The sequence below is a fragment of the Cetorhinus maximus genome, chromosome 14, assembly GCF_964194155.1.
Source record: "Cetorhinus maximus chromosome 14, sCetMax3.hap1.1, whole genome shotgun sequence".
NCBI lineage: Eukaryota > Metazoa > Chordata > Chondrichthyes > Lamniformes > Cetorhinidae > Cetorhinus > Cetorhinus maximus.
The window spans coordinates 99,475,309-99,500,788 of NC_135892.1; the positions used below are offsets into that span (position 1 = coordinate 99,475,309).

At 42.8% G+C, this 25,480-nt stretch overlaps 1 protein-coding gene across 1 annotated transcript in view; it reads left to right on the forward strand.

Moving 5' to 3' along the window:
- ttc27 (tetratricopeptide repeat domain 27) overlaps positions 1-25,480 on the forward strand; it is a 180,423-nt gene that overhangs the window by 154,259 nt on the left and 684 nt on the right. The window contains exons 17-19 of the mRNA XM_078556370.1: positions 4,820-5,017; positions 11,641-11,752; positions 16,119-16,219. Coding sequence (XP_078412496.1) covers positions 4,820-5,017; positions 11,641-11,752; positions 16,119-16,219 — 411 coding nt within the window. The remainder of the gene's footprint in view (positions 1-4,819; positions 5,018-11,640; positions 11,753-16,118; positions 16,220-25,480) is intronic.

Genomic DNA, 25,480 nt, shown 5'->3' on the forward strand with positions numbered 1-25,480 from the left:
GCCCCTTTCCATTATGCAGCTAGTGTGATCAGAGCACTGTAAGAAATCATTTAACATACATTTACCATTAGATTGTGTTGGCTCCGAGGTTCTGGGCAGCAGAGAGGCTGGAGAGCAGATATATCAGGAAGGCCAGAATTTATGGTGGGAACTGATTCCTCCAGGATTTCGACTGGATGCAAGAAACCTGGAAATTCCATTCAGGGAAGGGGGAGCAGATATGAGCCTTCCACTCATGCTCATAGCAAGGGAGCATGTGTGGGAATCTCACATCTCACCATGTGTGGGATGGTTGGGCAGACTTGCATTTATATGGTACTTTTCACAAACACCGGATCTCTCAAAGCACTTTACAGCCGGTGAAGTACTATTGAATTGTAGTCAGTTCTGCAACGTAGGAAACATGGCAGCCAATTTGTGCACAGCAAGCTCCCACAAGCAGCAATGTGATAATGACCAGAAAATCTGTTTTTGTGTTGTTGACTGAGGGATAATTATTGGCTAGGACACTGGGGATAACTCCCCTGCTCCTCTTCAAAAGAGTGCCATAGGATCAATGCAATGCCAACTAGTCAGAGTTAAATATCATATTAAATTAGTCATTAATCACCTTTTTAAATCCCTGTTCGAAAACCTGGGAGTCTGATCCTGAGGCCTTTCTTTATTACCAGTAACTTTATATTCTTTCTATAAACAGGATGCACAGCAGAGAATGATGATGTATCTCTTTTACTCTGCTCATGAGAAAGACCTTGACAGCCTGCCATAGATCAAGGTATATAAGTTGACCTGGTATATAAGATGACCCAATTTTAACGGCGCCTAAAACCTTGTTTTTGCATACATTTGGCATAAAAGTTGACCCCTCCCCCTTTTCAGCCATGAAACGCTATACTCGCATTAGTAGTTAGCCTCAATTTTTCACCCCAGAAATGCAAGTTTTACTTACCTTTATATTGTAAGTTGGTGCATGTTATCAAGCAGGCGATTTGGACTGTGTTGCGAAGAAGACGCATGGGAGTTTAAGACATGCCCACACAGAATAGAACACACATGGCATTGCAAGTGATGATCAGAAAAGGCCCTCCAGCAAAATGACTGAGGCACAAAACACTTCTAAGCTATAAGTCATAAGTTTTGCTAAATTGTCAAATAACTCATCAATAATTGAGGGACTCGATGTTTGTGAGAAACTGGTGCAAGAATGGAAGAAGAAGGAATCTGCTCTGAAGAAGATGCCCAAGACCAAATGCGCCATCACAACAGGAACCAGCCACAGGCCTCATCTTGAGAAGCATGTATCACAATGGGTCCTCGAAAATCATCAGAATGGTGACATCACCACCAGAAATGCAGTGCATCTATAAGCACTAAAGTGGGCCAAATCAAACTGAGTCCAACAAAGATTTCGGACCAACAGCTAGCTGGTGTAGCCGTTTCATGGGACGAAAATGTCTAGTGTTGGGACAGAAGACCAAAATTGCTCAGAAATTACCAAGAGACCTTAGTGCCAAAATTACCTATTTCCAGTGGTTTGTCATCAGACAGTGACAAAAACACAAGTACCCGTTAAGTCACATCGACAACACGTATGAAGCATCCATGAATTTCGGTGTGCCCAGCAGCCAAATTGTGGAGTGGGAAGGTTTGGAAAAACAGTTCTGGTGAAAACCACAAGACGTGTGAAGATAAGATCCATGGAGGCACTAATCTGCATGGCCAACAGAATGAAATTAAAGCCTATGCTAATTTTCAGCCATAAAACCATGCGAAACATCTAGTTCCCTGCATGAGTTTTTCTTCATGTCCATGATAACAGGTGGATGGATGAGGATGGAATGTAGTTATGGGTTGATAATGTGCGGAATGAGTGTCCCTGTGGCCTGTGTAAAGAGTGCAGCTTATTATTGTTGGACATGGTCAAGAGGCAGCTTGTAGTTATATTGGGGGGGGGTTTAACTTCTGTAGTTCAATCTTTGGATGTGTACCTCAACAAGCCATTCAAGCATCATGTTTGCGCAGAATGGAATAGGTGGATGGTTGATGGCAAAAAAAGTCTTCACAAAAAGTGGAAATGTGCACTCTGCCCCGCTTGACGCTTTGTGTGGCTTCTTCATCAAATCGTGAGATGCTGTTAGTGCACAAAGTGTCATCAGATCATTCAAAAAATGCAGAATATCCAATTCAATGGATGGAGAGGAAGATGATTTGTTGTGGAGGGATGATTCTGAAACCAAAAACATCACATCTGATCCTTTTTTGATACCACGGGGATAGATGATACGATGTAGTTCGCATCACATGGTGCATCTATTCACTGGTCAATTCATGAGCTTATTTGACGTTTTAACACTGAGATTTTATTGTTTTTAGTTGCCTGTGCTTCCTGTTGGACAATAATTGCTATTTATATTAAAGACATTAACTATGCCCTGTACATGGGTACAGTCAGGAATCTTCGCTAGTTGTCTTGTAGACTGTGAATGACTCAGCTGTTCTGTGCTTTAGGGAAAAAAATTACTTATTATAAGGTTAATATGTCTGGATCACCAGTTAGAATTAATTAGTGGCTTTTTGCATGTGGTTTCTTCAGTGTTGGTTCATATTGTTCCAAAATGGTCTGTATATTGCTCATCGGGGGACATTAAAACCACATGCAAAGACTCATTTGTATTTGTTTGGATAAAATTATAGATCAACAGTTTGAACTCAAGACTTATTAAATCACTTGCGTGCAGCAGTAACATTTTTCTCTGCTGTACTGCGCTCTGATATATAGCCAGTCCCATAGCCAGTTCCAGTCGAACAGATTTCCCTTGCTACAGTTTGGTTCCTGTGTTTGCCCTCTCTTTAAGGGGGTAATTCATGCTTGGACTGAATTCCACAAACAATCGTGGCTTTCCAGTATGTTGCTGAAATGGCTGTTTTTCATTTATGAGGCTGGACAACGAGCCAGATGTTAAAGGTGTAAGGTGCATCACAGCCTAGTTTAATCCTGTCCGCAAGTATTGCATCTTTCAAACAAATCTGGAACTGGAAGACTGGTTGCTTTCTCTTAGCAGCTTGCAGTTTTATTGACAATTATGAAATGAATTTAAGTATTTTTTGTTCTCTGGATATGGGCGACACTGGATTTATTCCCCTTCCCTAGCTTCCCTGAGAAGGTGATGGTTTCTCAAAGCCGTGAATTATCCTCAACCTCTCAATGACCCTGAATTGCCCTCATCATCTTCCACTCTTTTAAATACAATGAGATCAATAGTTTATAAATATAAATTACAGATTGATCCTGGGATAGCTATGTCTTAGTAAGCCGCAAGGCTTATCCTGTGCAAACTCCCAGGATGCAGGTCCATTACCCTTTGCAGCCCTTGTGGTGGTGATGCCCTCACCCAGCAACACTGAAGAAACAGTGGTCTCTTTCCAAATCAATGTGGTTTATGACTTGGAGGAGAATGTTCAGGTGATTGTATTCCCATGACATTGCTGTGCAGCCCTTCATGATTATAAAGGACACAGTGGATTTTGAAGTAAGCTTGGTTAGCTGCATGTAGTCCCACCTATGGATGTACACTGTAGCTGATATTGAGTGGGTGTCAGTCAAGTTCATGGTCCTGGGTGATGTTGAGTGCTGTTGTAACTGCCACATCCAGACAAGTAGTGAGTATCCCATCACACTCCTCACCTGGGCCTTGTGGAGGTGCTATCAGAGGTCAGGAGACCTAACCTCCACCCTGGTCTCAAAGCCATGTTATCGATGACGCTGCTAGATTTAAACTCCCAGGAAAACATTAATGCTGCATCTTTATTCAGTGAATAACTATGGTATAGTGATTAGGGAAGCTTCATTCCCACTGTATGGTAAGTAACAATGCAGCTTCAATGCAATGCAATGACACCTTTAACATAGTAAAACATCACAAGGCGCTTCACAGGCACGTCATCGGCTAAACTTTGATAATGAACCGTGAGCTAATAGGACAAATCACAAAATGCTTGGTCAAAAAAGTAGCTTTAGGGAGAATCTAAAAGGAGAGAGAGCTGGAGATTTTTAGGGAGCTAATTCCAGAACCTTGGCCCAGGCACCTGAGGGCACAGCCGCTAGTGGTGGAGTGATTAAAACTGGGAATGTGCAGGAGACCAGAATTGGGTAACCTCAACCAGTGTGGTGGCAGGGGATGCAGCAGTTGGTCTCAGCCTCCTGGGCTAAGGAGGAAAAAATTGGCCAAGATTCCCCTGGTGCCTCTGGACGCTGGCTTTAGCTGCAATCCTCCCTGAGATTCAATTAGCTGCTAGCATTCACCCAACTGGTCGTACACAGATGAAATGTTCACTCTGGTGAGGTACTGGAGGGTGACTGGTGACTGTGGGACAAGTGAGGGATCAAAGCCTTTAGGAGAAGAGGGGAGGAAATTTACTGAGAAATTGTATTAAAAAAAACATATATCCTGTTAAAGTGCATAGGGATCTTGACATGATTATTTTTTTGCCTCATTAATACTGAGTCGAAATGTAGTGCTCCCATCACTGCCCTCGCAGAAATCTGTTCAGTTTTTTCTTTCCAAGGAGTTGAGGGAGGAAAGTTGGCCAAGACACTTTAACATCCATTCTCTTTTAAAATGCTATACAAAGAGCAGCATTCATTCATTTTGTACTGCACTGGGATGTTGCTTTAAGTTACTGTCGCACTCAAGTTCTAGTACAGAGCTGAAACCCACAGTCTTCTGGCACACAGACGAGAGTGTTTTACCAGCTGGGCCAGGTTGACCAAAAAGAATGCATGTGCACAAATTACAGTCGCTTCTCGTGCTCATTTCAGGTTCTGAAAATTCTGGTACGAGCTGTGAATGAAGGGATTGCCGACTGTAAAGGGGACTCCGCAAAGGTATTGACAGGAAAACTGCGGGAGCTCTTTGGCAGGGTGACTTCAAAAGTAACCAACGATGCTGAGATTTGGAAATTGTACGCCAAGCTTTGGGGAGACGGGCAAACAGAGAACACAGAAGACAATGAAAAGGTCAGTACCCGATAGTGCTGTGCAATTTGCGCAGGTCCCAAGCATTCTGCTTCCATCTGACTTTTCTCTTTCAGCTCTCATTGCCCAGGTTCACCACCTCTCCCTCTGCCATTCTGAAGAAGTAAGAGGATCAGGCAAATAAAGACCTGACTAGCCTCTTCCAGTGCCCTGCTTAAACCAACTACAAGAAAGCACAAAAGAGTTAATGTTGGGTGACACCCCTCCCCCACATGTGCCCGACTGCCCAGTTCATGGATCTAGATTGAAAGCTTACAGCCTGAAGGATCTAATTGCTGCCTTTACCAATGTGCTGCGCTATTGGGGCGTCTTGCCTGCTCGTGATTTAGCATTCCAAATCACCCACAGCTTTGCAATTTTTCAATGTCCTCTGTGTTTAATTAGTGATGGGGGTGTGTATGTACACAGATACTCAGCATTCTTTTGTGCTAGCCCTACCTCTTCAACCAAAAACTCTTTCAATGTACATGCCATATATTTTATTTTTAACATTAAAAAAAAATGGCCCCTGATCTTATGATCAGCGGCGAAGCAGACGCGTGTGCCACTAACCGTTAAAAACCACGGGCCTGCCTCTTTTGTTGGCTGCAGCAGGAACTTGCTCTCCCTGCTGCAGCATGGATCCATTGGCACGGTGGATAGGGAGGCCTAGTGTCAAGGCGCAATTCCAACAAAGCCACACATCCTTTAATACCATGAGCTGAAGACATGCCCCTTGAGGCCTGTCTTCTGTTCAATGACAGTTAAGTGTTTTTATAGAGCAAAAAAAATGAACAACTGTTAAACTGCAACTACCACGCCCCCCCCACCTCCTCCCACCCTGACACCTCTGGCCCCGGCTCCACTTCCCACCCCTCCTTGGCTCTCCACTGAAGAGCTGGGGGTAGAGGGATGGGGTGGGTGCCAGGAATGCTGAGAGTGTTTTGACATGCCTGTTGATTTAAAGGGCTGTGCTCCTGAGCTAGCTCCGCGCCTGTTTGGCGCAACCTTAAATAAATCATTGCCCTGGATTTACCCCAATATTTGCAATCAGCCGAAGTTTACACGCTGATGGGACCCAGTGGGACCATCAGCTCGGGCTACCCCGCAGTCATTTCAGGCAAACCTCAACTGGTTCACCACTCTTGGGACTGCAAGATCTGGACTAATTTATGACAAGGGAACTAAAACTAAGACCTAAGCTGTAAGTAAAATTTTACAGTGCTTGTGTTTCAAAGTGCATTGTTGTGGGGGTGTAGATGTAGGAATGCAAAATATTACGCACTTATTAACTTATTTATTTTTAAGTATGCATTGAGTAAATATTTCTGCTCATGTTTTGGTTTGAAATAATTTCTTTAAAAGCAGATTGCCTGCTCCTAGGCCTGTAGTGATGGTGTTCCTGTACCACCCTTTAGGTAAGGTGTCACGCACTGGGACATCCAAGCAGCATGCTGGAGATTGGCAACTTGCTGTGGGGAATTGTGGTTGCAGGTCTGTCCAATCATTCCACACCAAATACTGTAGATATCGACATGAAAAGTGCTGCCCATTTCCAGCCAAGTACCCTATCCAGGACCTGCTAACTTCTGTCTGAAGCTCAGGGCAACTTTGAGCCCATAACATTGTTTGAAGGAGGAAGAAGAACTCTGCCACAGTTAATCAGTTTTCCCTGGTGCTGTTTGAGGGAAACATGTTAACCTGGACACCGGCAGAACTCCCCTGCTTTTCTCCAAATGATTTGTGTTTTTAATGATAGATCAAGTCAAAAACAAACAACTTTTAATTGCGGCCAACCCCCCCAATCCCGGACACCTCCAGCTCTGCTCCCCACCCTTCCCTCGCTTTCCTCCGACACTGGGGGGACTTCATGGATTTTCTTTAACCTTTGACTTGGGATAGCAGACGGGGCCTCAATTTAATGTTGAACCTGGAAGACAGCACTGCTGACAAGGCAGCACTCTCTCAGTAAGGCACTGAAGTGTCAGCCTGGATTGCATGCTCAAGCCCTGGTGTGACTTTGACCTTCTGACTCAAGAGCTGTGGAATATTACCAATGAGATTCAAGGAGCGAGGGGTCTCCATATCAGCATCCAGGTGATAGAATTCATCTATGGATATTTTAAGAAACTTAATAGATTTTCAGTGCCAAACCATATCTTTCTGCAGTTATTTCAAGGGAAGTGCGGTTGATGGCTCTAGTTCAAATTTCCCATCCAGAATACATTAACTTTATAAATTGGCATTTTCATACTAAAGGATCAGAAAATTCCTGCCACGTAACTCCACCGTTTTTTGACGCAGACTCCCAGAGGTCTTGGCCCAGACACCCTGATATTTGCAATGCCTGGAGAGTTCACCATACTCAATCATTTCACTGCCATGGCCCAAAACAATTCTGGAAGTCTTTGACTTACACTTCCCATGCTTCTCATAAGCACAAAAAGTCTATTCAAATAATTGACAAAAAAAACAGTCCTTTCAGTGAATGAGGAGGCTCCATGCGGAGTTGTTTTTAAAAGCATGTTCGGGATTTACAGTGCTAATATTCTTGACTTGTTTTAAATCCAGGAACTTGCAAGCACTTGGAGGGGGAGGCACATATTTGCCTCTGCACTGCTTATTTGGACAAAGCCTTATGGCTCTCCTTGCACTGTGCCTTGAGACACTTGATACATGTATGGGCAGACTTTCTCTGTTAATACTTAATCCTGCACAGCTCTCCAGCTCAGGATTGGTGGTGATATGGAGATTTCTGTCTGCGACCACCATGCTCTCCTTGGTGCATCACCTGAGACAGATGCACAGTACTCTGCTGCGGAGTATGATAGGGCAAGGCATGAATGCTTTGACATTCAGTGGCATTACCATCGCTGAATTCCCCCACTATCAACATCCTAGTGGTTACCATTGACCACAAACCGAATTGGACTAGCCATATAAATACTGTGGCTACAAGAGCAGATCAGAGGCTAGGAATCCTGCGGCGAGCAACTCACCTCCTGACTCCAAAGCCTGTCCACCACCTACAAGGCACAAGTCAGAAGTCCACTTGCCTGGATAAGTGCAGCCCCAGCAACACACAGGAAGCTCGTCACCATCCAGGAAAAGCAGCCTGCTTGATTGGCACCACATCCACAAACATTCACTCTCTCCACCACCGATGCACAGTGGCAGCAGCGTGTACCATCTACAAGATGCACTGCAGGAAGTCACCAAGGCTCCTTAGGCAGCACTTTCCAAACCCACAACCATTACCATCTAGAAGGACAAGGGCAGCAGACACATGGGAACACCACCACCTGGAAGTTCCCCTCCAAGCCACTCACCATCTTGACTTGGAAATATATCACTCTTCCTTCAGTGCTGCTGGGTCAAAATCCTGGAATTCCCTCCCTTACTGTGCTGTGGGTGTACCTACACTACATGGATTGCAGCAGTTCAAGAAGGCAGCTCACCACCACCTCCTCAAGGGCAATTAGGGATGGGCAATAAACGCTGGCTTGCCCACATCCCATGAATGAATAAAAAAAAGGCTGAGGTCCGAATGTTGTGGCAGCTGCACCCCACAAAAATCCAACAGGTTTGGTTAATAAGTTGTTTCTGGTTTTGACCTTTGCTGTTTTCTTCAGATGTTTCTGAAAGGACAGAATCCTGTCTAAAGTGACTCCTAAGTTTGTTGGGTCGGGGTCATGCTTTAGTCTCTGACCATCCATGTACATATGCAATTCTGTTTTGGCACTGGCATTATGGAGGTGGAATACACTGGATATAGTTTTATATAGGAAGCAGGTTCAAAAAGAATAATAGATTACAAAAGGACAGTCTAATTAATGGGCTCAAAGACTACAATAAAGTTGGAGAGCAAAAACATTGTATTTATAATTCTCTGAACCCAGAGACTGAGTTTTATCCCCTATTACTTGCAGTCATTCATTTCTTATGTGCCCATTTGGTATTAATTAGCCATTATTCAAGGCTGCATTAGATAGATTTTTGATAGACAAGGGAGCCATGTGTTATGGGGGGGCAGACAAGAAAGTAGAGTTGAGACCACAACCAGATCAGCCATGATCTTATCAAGTGACAGAGCAGGCTTGAAGGGCCGAATGGCCTCCTCCTGCTCATATGTCCTATGTTCCATTTCCAGCCACAAGTAGCCACTACTTTCAAGGTACCTGCTTATTGATGACCGAAATGAATTAAAGTCCATTCTCGCTACATTCGATGCCATTGGCCCAAGAAAGAGCAACAATGGTCACTTAATCACCACAGGTGTATAGTAAAGTCAGCAGCATATTACTGGGCAAGTACTGTACCTAATCTAAATCAGAAAATGCTGATGGTTTCAGATATTACACATTAGTTACCGTTTGAATAACATTACCATGTGTCACCAGTAATTAAATGTGAAATAGCTTGCATATTTGTTTGGATGTTTTCTTTGCTTCCAAGTGTGCATAGGTTAAAGAAACACTTCTTAATGACTTAAATGTGTAACTTTTTTTAAGCTTATTGCTGTGTTTATTTTTCATCAAATTAGATTTTTAAAATGCACACACCTTGCACCATTTCCCTCCCTAGTAACTGTCTGAGGCTGAATCAGACTGGGAACAACGTCAATGTGATATTTGACCCTGTGATGCGCTTCTGACCACATGTCTGCGCTGCCACTAAGCCCGTCTGTTTCCACCTTCATAACATTTCCAGACTCGGTCCCTGCCTCAGCTCACCTTTGCTGAAACCCTCATTCGTGCCTTTGTTATTTCTAGACTTGATTATTCCAACGCATTCCTCGCCAGCCTTCATATTCTACCTTCCGTAAAGTTGAAGTCATCCAAACCTCTGTTGCCAGTGTCCTAACTTGGACCAGATGTTGGTCACACTTCACCCCTCTGATGGCTGACCTCTACACTTGCTCCCAGTAAAGCAACTCCTTAGTTTTAAAATTTTCGCCCTTTCCTGGCCCCTCTCCTCCCTATTTCTGTAATCTCCAAGATATCCGTGTTTCTCCAATTCTGACTTCGTAAGCACCCCTGATTTTAATATCTCCACCATTGGTTGGATGTGGCTTCAACTTCCCAAGCTCTGGACTCCCTCTCTAAACCTCTTCTGCCTGTCTAGCTTGGTTTCCTCCTTTAAGGTGCTCCATAAAACCTACCCCTTGAGCCAAGCTTTTGGTCATCTCTCCTATGTGGCTCGGTGCCATATTTTGTTTTATAATGCCCATGTTTATCACCTTGAAACATATTATGATTTTACAGGCACAATGCGTTCTAATTTCTGAGCTCCCAGTGTTAAATTTAGGGGGTACCCCAAAGATGCGCTGGGGAACCCCTCTCAAAAATTCAAAGGTAAGGGTTTGCACGGCAATTGTCCAGAAGTGCAAACTTCCTCTGGACAACTGCCCTGCTCTGGGAACCCACCTGAAAATGCGATTTAAATTGCAATCTTTCGATGGTTCTGGCTCTTTACACAAATAGTTACTCAGAAAAAGTTAGAAGAGTTAAAACCTCTTTTAACTCCTTGGTAACTATTGTAAAGACATAGACTGACCCCCCAACCCAACCTGACCTGACCCCCAACCCAACCTGACCTGACCCCCACTGATGTCTGACCTCCCCCCACCCCCCTCATGTCCAACTCCCTCATCCCCCTGATGTCCGGCCCCAGCCCCACCCTGCAATGTCCAACACCACCCACTCTCCCCCAATGTCCAACACCCTACTCCCCCCGCCCCTGATGTCCAGCATCCCCCACTTTCCCCCAATGTCCAACACCCTACTCCCCACCCCCCACCCAATGTCTAACACCTCCCCACTCCCTCCTCCTTGATGTCCAACACCCCCCACTCCCCCCTCCTTGATGTCCAACACCCCCCACTCCCCCCTCCTTGATGTCCAACACCACCCCCCCAATCCACCCTCCCCGATGTCCAACATCCCCCCACTCACCCATCCCTGATGTCCAAATCTCCCCCAGTCTCCCCCCCTCCGATGTCCCACCCCACCCTACTCCAGGCCCCCACACTCCCCAAATCCTACCCACTTACCTTAGGCATTTACCTTCTCCCTGGCTTGTCAATCTCAATCCACCTTTAAACTTAGCTGCTTTACAGCAGCCTAGTGCTGTAAAAAAGTGTCCTTCTTGAATCCGACCCTGCTGGACTGCGATTTGGGGTTTCAGAGACAGCTGCACTGCTTGGATCTCACCTGGCCTGAGTCGGAAGGTCGGTTGAGACAGGCATGGTAGACATTTGGCATAAGTAATTGGGCATGGTGTGGCAATCCGACGCTGATTGCCACTCCGAGTAAGTTATGGCCCTATATAAATACATGTTGTTATAGGCTGACTAGCAGTCACTGAGGCATTATTAGGAAACCTATATTTAACTGTATACTGTAATTCCATAATTAACTGGATGTGCTTAACCTTGACTGGCAAGTGATCTCTGAACATCCTGATTGTGTGGTTACTTTGATCATTGTTCATTGGACCACTCCACCGCCCTTTAGATAAAGGAAAATAAAGTGGTGTTGATGAGAAGGAAGTAGAGATGTAATGGAAAAAATAAATAAACTGCACTTCATTCATATGTTGCCTAATATGTTTCCTTTTATCTGCAGGCACTTCAGTATCTAGTTAAAGCTCATCGATGTGAAACCCAATCCAGTGGCTGGGAGAAAGATGTTGCATCTTTCAAAGAAGTAGCAAAAGGAGCGATGGAACTTGCACATGGTAAGTTCTCAAAAGTTGTAACTAGCATCTGTAATTCTTAATTTTACACCCAGCTCAATTTTTGGTAATCTGTAATCAGTGCTAATCTTCTAGGTCCTGTTGTTTATGCTGTCCTGTGTAACAGCAAGAAATGCAAGTGAGGATATGTTGGATCTGACCCGTTTAATTTTGGCCGTATACTTAAGGCTCAATGTTGGGACCATTACTGTTTCTCACTCACATAAATAACCTGGACTTGAAAACCTATTTCGATGAAGACACCATACAGCAAAGCAGTGAAATTGAAGGAAGCAGTTCAAAAATTGCTGTGAGCTGGATAGAATAAGTTTTCTCTTCATAGAGAGCATCTCAGCCAAGCAGTGTTCTCACATGCACACTTTCTCGTCGGAGTTGTCAGACAGCAATAAGAAGCTGATGTTTCTTTCCCCCATCCGCATTGCAAACAGAGTCTGTGGTTAGTTATTCAGTGGCCATGGTATTTCCGTGTAAATGTAAAAAGCAGTAAACCAAAAAAATGTTTCAAACAAATCTTTTTTTATTTTGGAGTTTATACCAAGAATATAGACAGTTTCATAGAATCACAGAATGACATAGCATGATAGGAACCGTTCAGCCCATCGTGCCGATGCCAGAATTAACTGAGCTTTTATGGTTCTACATTTAATTTGGTTTTGTTCTGCTCTCATCTAAAAATGAACAAGATTACGATCAGAGATTGTGGCCCACTGGAGATGAGGCCCATAGGCCTGGATTCTAATTGTTCCTTTAATAAGATGCAGTTCCCATAATATGATCACTGTTAAGAGTATTGGGTGCAGTAGTGGGTTCCCCATTAGAATAGCAACTTGCATTCATATCACATCTTTAACATAGTACAATGTACCGAGGCACTTCACAGGAACATTAGCAAACAAAATTTGACACTAAGCCACATAAGAAGATACAAGGGCAAGTGACCAGAAGAGGCAGGTTTACAGGAAAGTGATGCTTCAGAAAGGATACAGCACAGATTCACTAGGATGCTGCCTTGTATGAGGAAGTGCAAATGTGACGAATGACTTGGACTTCATTAGAACAAAACAGATTATAAAGGTGTTTAATACGATGAATGGACGCTCCCTGTTTCATTTACTGATCTCGGCTGAGGCAGTAGCAAAAACACGGGCCAAATCCAGTGCTCCGGGATCTGATCACAATCCTGTGCATTTCTGATGCATAGCACAATCATATCAAATTAGGCAAATATATTAAACCAAATTAGATGACAACAGCTTACGTTTATATAGTGCCTTTAACATCCCAAGGTGCTTCAAAGGGGTGTTATCGAACAGAATTTGATGCTGAGCCACATGACGAGAAATTAAGGCAGATGATCAAAAGTTTGGCAAAAGGTGGAATTTATGGAATGTCTTAAAGGAGCAAAAGAGTGAAAGAGAGATGGGGAGGTTTAGGGAGAGAACGCCAAAGCTGAAAGCACAGTGGCTGTGGTGGAGCGATTAAAATCGGGGATGTGCAAGAAGCCAGTATTGGAGGAGTGCAAGCGAAGTGGAAACTTTATCAGGCTGGAAGAGCTTTTAAAGATAGAGAAGGGTGAGGTCCTGGAGGAATTTGAGAATTTTAAAATTGAGGCTTGGCTCAACTGGAAGCCAAACTAGGTCAGGATTCAGTGTGATTTAGGACACGGGCACCAGAGGTGTGGATGTGCTTAAGTTTATGGGAGATGGGAGGCCAACCAGGAGAGAATTGGAATAGTCAAATTGAGAGGAAACAAAGGCAAGGGTGAGGGTTGCAGCAGCAGGTGAGCTGAGGCTGGGGCAGAGGTGGATGATGTTCGGGAGTTGGAAACGGGAAGTCTTGGGTTTTAGACAAATAAGTAAAACATAAGAATTTCAGTGAAGACAGCATCTATGGAGAGAGAAACAGTTAATATTTCAGGTTGATGACCTTTCAACAGAATAAAATTAGAACAGTGCTGATGAAAAGTCACCAACTGAAAGGTAAACTCTGCTTCTCTTTCCACAGACGCTGCCTGATTTGCTGAATATTTCTGTCATTTGCTGTTTCTATTTTAGATTTCCAGCATCAGTATTTTGCTTTCGAACCTCAGTGAACTTGACTCATTCTTGGAATAAACTCCAAATGAAATAAAATCATAGTGCAGTTTTATTTTTATTTTGACGATGTATTGTCGCCATCAGAGTTTGCAACAGATATTGCTTGCAGGAGTCATCTGGATTTAATTGTCAAGTTTTTAAATAACTAATTGCATAAATACCTCAACTTTAGAGTAAAGCTACATTGCCAGTTATTAAAATGTGAAGAATGCACTTGCATTTGGCAGTGCTGTTCATTGAGCTCATTGTAGATTCCAAGAACCAAACAAGCCCATATTGAAAACATCATCTTCTGCCATTTCTGCCCTTACCCCTCGCCTCTCAGCATTTGGAACGAGCTGTTCGCTCCGTGACACTCTAGACCACTCCCCCATCACCCTTCCTACTTGTTCTCCTTCCTCCTTCCCATGTTAATTGTCTATCAATTGGGTGTTAATTGTATTCAGGTGGTAGGCATTAATTTGGGGCTTAACTGTGCTGAACGGAAGCTGAAGGTTTGGTTGTTGGCCGGAGGTGCATGATGTGTCATATGTGTTTCTGTAAAGAAAAACCTGTAAGTATATAAAGACTAGGCCCCAGTTCTGTCTTTCACTGTGTCGAGCTATGTGAATTTTGTTATCCCCTGAAAACGCAATATTTTAAAAATTAATAGGATATATGCGTCGCTGGCAAAACCAGCATTTGTTGCCCATCCCTTATTGCTGCAACTGGGTTACAGGGGTAGAAGACCAGAAAGTGGAGTCAAGGCCACTACCAAATCAGCCGTGATCTTAATGAATGGCGGAGCAGGTTTGAAGGGCTGAATGGCCTACTCCTCCTAAATCCTGTGTTGCTATAGCTGAGTGGCTTGCTAGGCCATTTGGGGGCAATTAAGAGACGCCCATATTGCTGTGGGTTTGGAGTCACATGCAGGCCAGACCAGGTAGGAATGGCAAATCTCCTCAAAGGGACATTAGTGAACCAGATGTGTTTTTACAACAATCGATGATAGTTTCATGGTCACCATTATTGAGACTAGCTTTCTGTTCAAAGTTTTTTTATTAATTCATTGAATTTAAATTGCACCAGTTGCCATGGTGGGATTTGAACCTGATGCAACAACTGTCCTCTCACTGCCGTCCAGGACACCAATCACTCCTTCCAAGCAAAACAGCAATTCACTTGTTCTACTTCCAACTTATACTGTATTTGCTGCTCACAATGCGGTCTCTATCTTGGGTCGATAAAAGGCGGGTTGCTTTTCTGAATACCCCTCACTTTTAGCCAAACATGCAGCCCTCTTCTCCAGGTCACTTCTTACATCCTGCACCTCATTCCCTCTCTGACCTCAGCCGCCTACAGTTCCAGTGAAGCTCAACACAAGCTCGGGAAACAGTGCCTAATGTTTTTGCTAGGCATTTTGCAACACTCAACTTAACCACAACTCCAATTTTGTCTCTTGACAGTCGGTGCTTGTAATGGCAGCGCTCCCAGAGGTGGGGAAAGTTGTGAATTAGTGACTGTGATGGGGAGAGGACGTGTTTGTGTCTCTTATTTCTGTAATTTCTCTCATTGTGCCACTTTTAACTTAGAATATTCTCTCTTCTGTCATTTAATCATCATTTCTTTCCCCCTTAATCACTTCTGCAGATAATTCATTTTCTTTCCTTTGAGTATGTGGTGAATTCTTCCCAGCCTTTTTCCTTGCTCTGATCCTCATTGCAAGCTTTTTTTAATATATTCCCTAATGAGTTGTGAGTGTCACTGGCAAGGCCAACATTTGTTGCCCAACCCTAATTGCCCTCGAGGTGGCAATGATGAGCTGACTTCTAAAACTGCTGCAGTACATATGACGTAGGTACATCCGCAGTGCTGTTCGGGAGGGAGTTCCAGGATTTTATCCAGGAAAGGACAGCGATAGAGTTTCAAGTCAGGATGGTGTGTGGTGTGCAGTTCATCTGTAATATCCTCCCGTTCTGATCAAAGAAACATGGATCTTTTTGCTTTCTCTACAGATGCTGACTGAACAGCTGAGTGTTTCAGTACTTTCTATTTGTAGTATTTTCAGATTTCCAACATCTGAAGCTTTTGCTGTTTTTTTGAAAAATGTCTAAGTGTCATTTGCTAGGGTTTTTCTTCATTTTTCACAAAGTTATAATGTTAGAAAAGTACATTTATTTCTCCAGCATTGCATTATAATGTTCAGTGGTCTAATACTACAGTTGAAGTTGTGCCTTAATGTGTCTTTTATGTGTTTTCTGTTTTTTGTGCAGTGTCAATCAAATGCAGTAAAAGCAAGAATAACCCTCAGGAGGCCCTGCTGATGCTCTCCTCAGCTCGCCTTAGCCTGCGTAGCCTGTCCAGCAAAGCACAGGTAGAACACCACAAAGCTCTTTTACGTTTTTTTAAATTGCTGAATCCTCTTTGCAGCTAACAGAAATAGAGGGGAAATTTCATCGTATTTGGAAGCCATTTGCAATACTTGCGTTGGAAGACGTTGTAACCCAGGAATGTGTTGTGTTCAGATAACATCCGTATTGTCATTATTTTCATATGAATCTACTCTAGGACAGAGATGTCAATGCCTCTTGTGTACTTTACTGTACGTACATATCTGTTTACACGGTGCATTGAAATTTTTGCATCTAATATACATTTGCTGTGTCAGGATTTTGCACACCAGTGTGCAAACGATATTGCTGCACCACTTCAGAGGTGTTGATTCAGACTTACTAGTTCCACTTAACACCTAGGTGAGACTGTGGTACCAATCTTTATATACTAATCTGTCATTAGCTATTGAGGGTAGTCTGTTTTGGTGCTCTGAGCCTCTGCCCCCACCAAGCTTAGTTCCATCAGTTGCTCTCCAGGTGAATTCTCTTAGCTCACCTCTTGCCCGCCCCAAACTTATTTTTTTTTAGTTTTGTTCAATAAAACATCTTCATAACTGATCCCAAGGCGGGTGCTGAAATTTGGAAATCCCTGCCTAAGGTACTAGATACTCCCTGGCTCATTTAGACAAAAAGCAAGAGACTCCATACTATCCACAATGACCCCTTAATAACTACGGGCTAGTATTCCAACTGCCGCCCATAGCACAGGTCATGGAATCAAAGCGGATGAGAAACTTTTAAGATCTTGGCCTTAATAACTTGCATGTGGTTGGTTTCAGCCCTATTTGTGACACTCTCAATCTCATGCACAAGGAATAAATTTCTTCTCTTGATGCTCAGCATTAGGTCAAAACTATTCACAACCTTCACCCAGGGACCCTTTAGGAAGGTACACTTTCCTTTTGTTTCTTTTTAATCTTTGTCAGTGACCTGATGAATGGAAAGCAACACTCATTCCCTTTGCTGATGTCACCAACTAAGCCTGTCTGCAGGTAGATTTGCACATTGAGGAAGATAATGCTTCATTTTCAACCTTGAGAAAACCAAGTCTAAAACTTGACCAATTCCACAATAACAGTTTCTTCATGTTTCTCACAGATCAAGCTTTCACCTCTTTATTAGTTGCATCTTTAGGCCTTTCTTCCTATTGACATTCTCAGCTTTACCATCTCACCAACCTCACACTTCCTCCATTACTAAAGATGCCTCTGAGAAGTTAGGTTTCCTTTCTTGTGCCAGATAAGTCCTTACCCTGAAAGCTGCTATCTCTCTACAAAGCCTAAGTCTATCCAAGTTTAGAGCATTGCTGCCAAAACTGGTGAAGTTCAACCAACACCTTTGTCCTCTCTTGGTCTGTCACAACCTTTCCTGTCCTTTTCTGTTTTATTGATGCCATTCTATTCTATCGCGTAATTTCCATAATCTCAGAGCTGTGAAACTGTTTCCTCAATATTCAGGCTTTTCAAAACCAAGCTAAACACCAATTAAATCATTAGTTCTTGATTTACTTTGTCCTTTTCTAACAACTTGTATTTATCAACACAATAAAACACCCCAAGGCACTTCACAGGATCATTAGAAGGCAACATTTGACACGAAGCCACTTGAAGTGATATTAGGGCTGATAGCCAAAAGCATGGTTAAGGAGGTAAATTTTAAGAAATATTTTAAAGGAGAAAAGAAAGGCATAGAGAGATTTAGGGAGGGAATTCCAGAGCTTAGGACCCAAGCTGCTGAAGGCATGACCACAAATGATGGAGCAGTTAAAATCGGAGATGCTCAAAAGGCCAGAATTAGATGAGCGCTGATATCTCAGGTATTGCTCTACAATATGGGTCTTGACCTTTATCACAGTTTCTCAAAATAGAGAAAACACCTGATGTTACCCCTCTCCCACAGATCTTTAAGGGTTCCAAGCATTTACCGATACTTATCAAGTTGGTTTGGAAATCATGATGGATTTACACTGGGGAAAACAAATGGCAGAAGAATGGACATCGTTGAGTTAGTTCAACCCTAGCTGTCCCTTTCGGAAACTGCACTGTTTTGCAAAGCCTATATTGTGCCTTGGGCGGAATATGGTATCCCTGTTTGACAGGCTTCAGAGAACATTTAGAGAACATCTTGCTCCTGGGCTAGAAACTCCCAACACTATTGAGGCAACAAACAATGGGGATAGTGCATTCATGCTGGAGACCAGCTTCTAGACTATTGCAGTGTTGTGGCTGAGCTGTCAATCCTTTTTGAGCATGATGAGTAACATTGTATGAATTACAAGCATTTAAGCCAGACTGCCACTTTTATGCCAAGAATACAAGAGCTGCCACTGTACGAAAAAGTCAATGCTGGATACCAATGGCAATGTTTCACGCACCACTTCCAGGTCGAGAATAGCTTTTTCCCATGTGATGGTATTATTTAGAAGTTGGAATATAAAAATAATCATCAGTTCATGAATCCAGATTACTGATACCACAGTTCAGCTTCCCGAAACCTTTATCTGTCCTGGAAGCCTTTATTAATGGGAGATCCATTCTTGTTAACACTTGTCACCTGCTACATTTCAAAAACATTTCAATGACATCAGTATCATTAAAAAAAAAACTATGCCACCAGCAAGTTTCACATGTTAACAGGTTGAAAAGGGTGGGCCATTTGTGTGATACCTGATTGAAATGTCATCTGTTGATTAGGCACTTTCACATAATACTGGATCCAGCACTGGTGTGTGTTAAACAAATTGATATATTGGAAACCAGCAATGTTATTTCAAAATTCGATGAAGGAACTTTGTCTTCAGCTTTTTGTTGTTCATTCAATGTAAGTTTCTATAATTGTACATTGATAATTTGAATTTCAGTTAAAAGTCATGGATTACTGGTCCCATCTCTGAAATATTAGTCATGTAGGAAATCTCTGGCAGTGCCTGATTTAAGGAAGCAGTTTTGAAAGTTTGTGCTACCATTTGGAAAAGTAGTGATGAAAGCCTCTGTTCAGTTCATTAAAATGTTCGTAATTTTACAACCAGTGCAACTTCAAACAACACTCACCAACACAAATACAAACTAGTTTCTGAAACTTCATTTCTGTAATCTCGATCCTGCTTGAAAATGAAGTCACTACCAGTACAGTGCCTAGCATAAACCAAGCAAATTAAGACATTTTCAATCACTGGCTAAGTGTGATTCTGCAGTCACTATCCACATTGTCACTTTCCTCTGGACTGGTGCTACATCTTTCATGGAGATGTAACGTTACAGTTTTCAGGCAGTTTTCATTTTAAGACATGATTATGATCCAGGAGTCATATCACAAGTTAGAACATCAACTGTACAATGAAATACAGCTGCAGTGTTGTACTATTGAGATTAGTGTCACACTGAGGTCTCCAGAAGGAAAATATTCAAAGCATAACCCCACAGCAGAGATGATATATTCCTAAATCTGGGTGTGCTGGATACACAAATATAGGTGGGAGGATAGCATGCCTGTGTGGGAACCATTCTTGATTTTCCCTCCGGTGATCTAAATAGACGGGATGAATCCCACATAGACTGGTGATTGTTCCTTCCTGCCTGATCTTTCTCTGTACCCCGTGTACGATCAATACAATGCACCTAGGAACATCTGTTTCTCCATTGTAGCAACCTAAACTGCAACATCTCCAAGAGGGTGGTCTGACATCAGTTTGATTCAGAATTGGCTGCCTCTATATAAATGTAGCTGGTGCAATGGCTGTATGTGTGTATCCCTATTTGTACAGCTGTGTATTTTCCTGTATTGCCATATGTTTTTCTAAACAACAGAAATGTTAAAGCAGCTTTTTCAACGAGACATGGAATAGAAAATCTTTAGTGAAATTTGCCATTCACAGGTCTGGGTGCTGGCACTACATTTACACATGTTGCGTCTCCACCCTGCTATTTCCAGTGCAATTGATCAATATCATGGGATGCTTTTCGGTTCAGTTTTGTCCTTCATGCATGAGACATAACAGCCGCTGTTTTGTGTCACGATGCATGGCATGGCACGATTGATAGCTGAGTGGAGTAAATTTACTTTCCAATCCATAGCACTAAGTGTCAGCATTCTAATACTCAACACCATTCTTCTCTACAATGAAATGTCTCTTTCCCCCCCCCCCCCCCCCCCACCTCTCTCCCTTTAATTTAGAGCACTAAGTCCAAAAGTCAGTCTTGTTTCTCATTCCTCAATGATTTTCACTGCCAGTCAAACACTGTTAAAGGGGAAAATACTAACAGGATTCTACAAGTGGCTTATCCATATCCACCTGGACAGTGTGAAAGCCATAAATAGTCAACAACCAGTGGGCTATGCCTCAAACCTGAAGAACTAAACACATTTGTGACAGAAAGCTATCCAGGACATACTCTTGGAGTTCTTTTGAGGAAGTATCATGGACATTTTTAAAGACAGCTGAGGCTCATGGGATTAACATCCAAATGAGCAAACTGAATTGGAAACTAGCTTCACAATAGGAAATGAAAGGTGAAGGTTACAGCAGCAACCTGCTGCAGGGGACCTATTTAGGTCGACTGCTCTTCGCACGTCGTTTCTTAAATGAGATAAGGGAGAAAGCATCCGCCGCTGGTATAAAATTTAATGCTGACACCATCTCATTAGTGCTATGCAAAGGGATTCAGATAAATGATTTGAATGAGCTGAAGAGAACAGGTCGAAACTAATACACAGGGTCTGGAAAGATTCCGTTTTTTCCATCTGTGCATAACTGTTATCAGCCAAGGCATCATTAGGATATCTGATTGTAAAAAGGGGGTGGGGGGGAGGAAGAGAAAAAAAGCAAGATAATCTACCCTTATATCATCTTGCTGATGAAGCTACTTTTGGAATATTATGCACTATTTTAGACATACTTGTGACAGAGACCTAGGACAAGGGGACATGGATAGATAGATTAAAGGCAGAGAACAGGAGAAACTTTTACACAGTGGGTTGTGAGGCCGTGGAATACACACTGGCAGAATTAGCAACTGAGCAGCGATAATGTTAAAATTTAAACATCGGTTAGGTAGATAGTTGAAGGACAAATTAATAAAGTGATATATGAACAGGCAGCCACATGGGATTAGAGCTACTACTCCAGTGGAGGATAAACATCCGTAGAAACTGTTTCCGTGCTGTCGTTTCTATATAATTCTGTGACCTGGTCAACAGCTATCCCTCAACCAACACCACCAAAACAGATTGTCTATTTATTTATCTCATTTCTGTTTGTGGGATTCTTGTTATATTACGGCAGTGACCACACTTGTTGACTGTGCAGCCTTTGGGGACATCCTGAGGATGTGAAAGATGCCATGTAAATGCTCTGGCTCAACAATATACTTTTAATGCCAGCATTGGGAGAGAAATTATATTTTCATTTTCGACATGGGCCGCCCCCCCCTTATACTCAGAGTGGGCAAGATTCTGCTGAGGACCTACCTGCACTAGGATCTGAAGTGAAACCACCCAAGTTATTTATCTTAGGACCTTGTGCATTTGATAGATCAGGCAAAATTTTTCTATTGGCCCGACTTGGAACTGAGCTTAGGTCACAAGAAGGAAAAATGAGTGCACCAACCCACTGCAAAATCCCATCTCCTAGACACTTGTAATGTTGAGAATCCTGGACCCCCCCCCGGAATGGGCCGCATTTTAGTGCACAAAAACAGATGGGTCAGGGTCTGATCAGATGTTTAAATTTTAATGACCTGAAACTCTACTCCAACCGCCCTCTTCTGGGCTTAATGGAAGTGGACAAGGTGGGGAGGTGCCAACCTGCTCCCAGGAGGCGCGTTGGCAATTTAAATACTTCAATGAGGCCAGCTGCCTCCAAGTTAACCAACTTTGCAGGTTTTATAGCGGATGGTTGGGTTTCCTCGGCATTGGGGAAAAATCGACAGTTGGAGGGATGGCGGTATAGATTTGGGGAGGAGGCAAGCGCCCTTCCAGCACTGCATGTGGGCCAGGCGGGGAGGGACTGCTACCAGTACCCACCCACTTACCCATACAAAGTCCCCCATATTCAGAGATCTGACCTACCTACTGCTGCAGCCTGCTCTGGAATCTTCCCTGCCTGAAGCCAAGCCTGTCAACCAGGTTAACTTGCTGGCAGGGAACCTGTCATGTACATAAGATGTACACTGGCGTTAAAATTCCACAGTGTTTTGGGGAAAGCCTAGAGCTCTGGGTTCCCCATCCCTAACTCCGCTTCCCCTCCTGCATACTTAACCCACCCCTGTTAATATCCAGACCATTGTGTCAAACCATGAAGTTGGTTTGCAGTCTTCTCAGAATAAGGAGAAAATTGCTAACCGTGTAGTACAAAACAGGCATCCCAGAGCCCAATATGTTGGTATGGTAGTTTGTTCTGGGATTGATTGGCTGATCACTGGCTGGCTCAAGTGATTTCCCTATACAATGAGACTGAATCTTGGTCCTCTTCTTTGAAGTTGACTAGAGCCCAATGCCTTCCAGAAGGATTGGGAAGTTCAGAGATATGTCAATTTGCACTATCCTTGCATACATCTGGTTGTAGTATTCTTAGAAGCTTTGGAGCAAGGGGGCAACAGTCCACCCTCTCATTAATACAATCAGAGAGATGGGGAGGAAGGTTAATGTTTAAAAATATAAACTAAATTGCTCTATTGTTATCAAAGGGTTAAAATTACCCCATAAATGTCTCTGTTATTTGGAAACAAAATGTCTTCATTGAATTTTTTTCCCATTTGGTCACAAAGGAAGCTATTGTGGTTAATATTGACACATTTATTGTCTTGAATATTACAGGAGCATTTTACAAGCTAGTTCAGAAGCACATCTGTTTTACAAATGGGGAGGTGCTGCCAGGATAGCCATCCTTCATTTGTAAACCTATTCTAACCCAATATTCATCTATCTTCCCCTCCCCAAGAAAACTTAGCTTTTGTAATATTGTTCATCAAATCTTTAAAAGCAAAAGCTTCCTTTCGTTTTTTCAAGTGTTCTTTTATTTATTTATTTTTTACCATTTTATTTTCTTCCTTCTCCTGAATGAAGTTACTCTTGCCAGGATGCAGTTCCACGGGCATTTCCAGCCCTCAAGTGACCCCTACACTGAAGCTTTGATACGACATGGCGTTTACCCGCCAAGCCTATGGTCAATTTTTTTCCTTTCCTGCTCCATGGCAGAATTTAATTAGTAAATCTCTACTTAAAGTTGGAGCAGACCTGCAGATCACCAGCTTAGGTATTTCTCCTTGAGAAGGGTGCCTAATCAAGGAGCTACATAGGATTACGTTTGATGTTCTGACGGTGGGGCTGCCAAAGCAGATCCTCACGGACAATCGTTGTGCAGGCTTCAGCAAAATACTTGTAGCCCTGTGTGCGCCGTTTAGTACTAGTTAGAAATGTGGGCTCTTCTGTCTGCACCCACTATTCTCTTTCACCTTCGTGGTATTGGCAGTCTAGGCCCATCAGTTTTAAGCTTTATTGTGTAAAGTGACCTTCGCTTTACTTCTGAATCATCATTCGGAAGCTGATGGAACCCTGTCTGTAACTATCTATCTGCTGGTCCTTGTTATAACTCGGTATAGAACAAAGAGCTTGACTTTATATAGAACACGGACTGAAAAGCAAACATTTGTGACGCAATCCACTCTGATCCACATCAGTTTAAAAAATTATCTTGGACAAAATTAGAACCCATCTGGGGGGGAAGTAATTCAACTAGGATTGATTTTACATGGATCTTTTGGCTAATGAGAATTTCCAAAACCAAAGTTCACTTTTCCTGTACAGCACAGCGTTTGTGTGGCCCTGTAAGTCATAGCAGTCTCTGCTCTTTTGAACCATTTTATCAATGGACTTCCTGTACCCCCGTTTCCCACGCAGTTCACTCTGTAACCGCAGTGTATTTTCAACTCTTCCATTTTTATGGATCTGAATACGAGATTCATTTGGAATAAAAAATAATCTTTTTTCTCCTCCAGTATCGTATAGAGTTTTTTTTTACAGTGATTTGTGCCCTGTAGTAAATTAGCTACACAGTGGAGACTGTGAGCATGAAGTTGCTCCAATTGTAACTTTATTATGGATTCCGCTACCTTTTCAGCCTTTCAAAATTGTTGATGGTGTTGGGGCAAGGGGTATACAGCCTAGCAATACTGGAAAAAAACACCGTTGAGCATTGCTGAAAAAAATAGACATTTTTTTGTCGAAGCTTTTTGTCTTGGACTCTGATAGAGGTGTTGCCATGGAGAATGCACCAGTTGATGGTGACTGACAGCTAACTGCCAATCATTGTTTGAAATTTAAACTAGGCAGCTTGACTCTGGTCAAGGCATTGCCCTGAGGAATGAACCAGCGAATGGCTGTCACTTACTTTGTTCAGCTGAAACAGGTGCAATGTGTGTACATGTTCTTTCTGTCTGCAAAGAACAGGGCCCTGTGTATTAATATACGTAACTTCCAGTACACGCCACACTTGCGAGCCCAACTGACAATCTTAAATTGGTTGTCAGCGTAATTCTTAGCACTTTGAGGATTATTTAGCAAATGGTGGCCAATCGCAGAATCACATCTAATGTTGGACACTGCCAATCAGAGTCTACTTGCCAACCAATCAGCACTCTCTTCGCATATAGTATAAATTATTGTTCCCTTTACATTTGGTATTCTTGTGAATTGTCCTGATGAGTGCAAGACAAAAGGTTTCTTCAAAAAAATGATTTTTTTTTCAGCAATACTCAAGTTCTGTACTACCAAAAGACTATTGCTGAGCTCTGAGTCCTGCTCAGGGTCCCATCTTGCTGACTGCCAGACCCAAAATAGCAGAATTGGTAGCCGATGCCTCCAGCAGGTACTGTTTGGCTTTGCTGCTGACCGTTCATTTCGATGGAGCCAGGGAGGGAAGCCTTTATTTTTTTTCTGCCTCGATTATGCTTCAAAATAATTTACCTGAAGCGCCCCCTTGGGCCATTTTTGAGGTTCAGGGTACGGTGCTATATAAATGCAACTCTGACAACAAAGAACAGTAGGTCGATAATACTCCAGGGTTGCCTTCAGATTCAATCTTGCAAATTTCTTGTGTCAGTGAGACCTTTAAGCTTAAACTCGCAGAGCTTTTGTGTGCTTGTGACTAGATTAAAGAAAAGCAGATGCTGCCTGACCTGTTGAGCATTTCCTGCAAAATTTCTGTTTTCATTTTAGGTTTTCAGCATCTGCAGTATTTTGTTTTT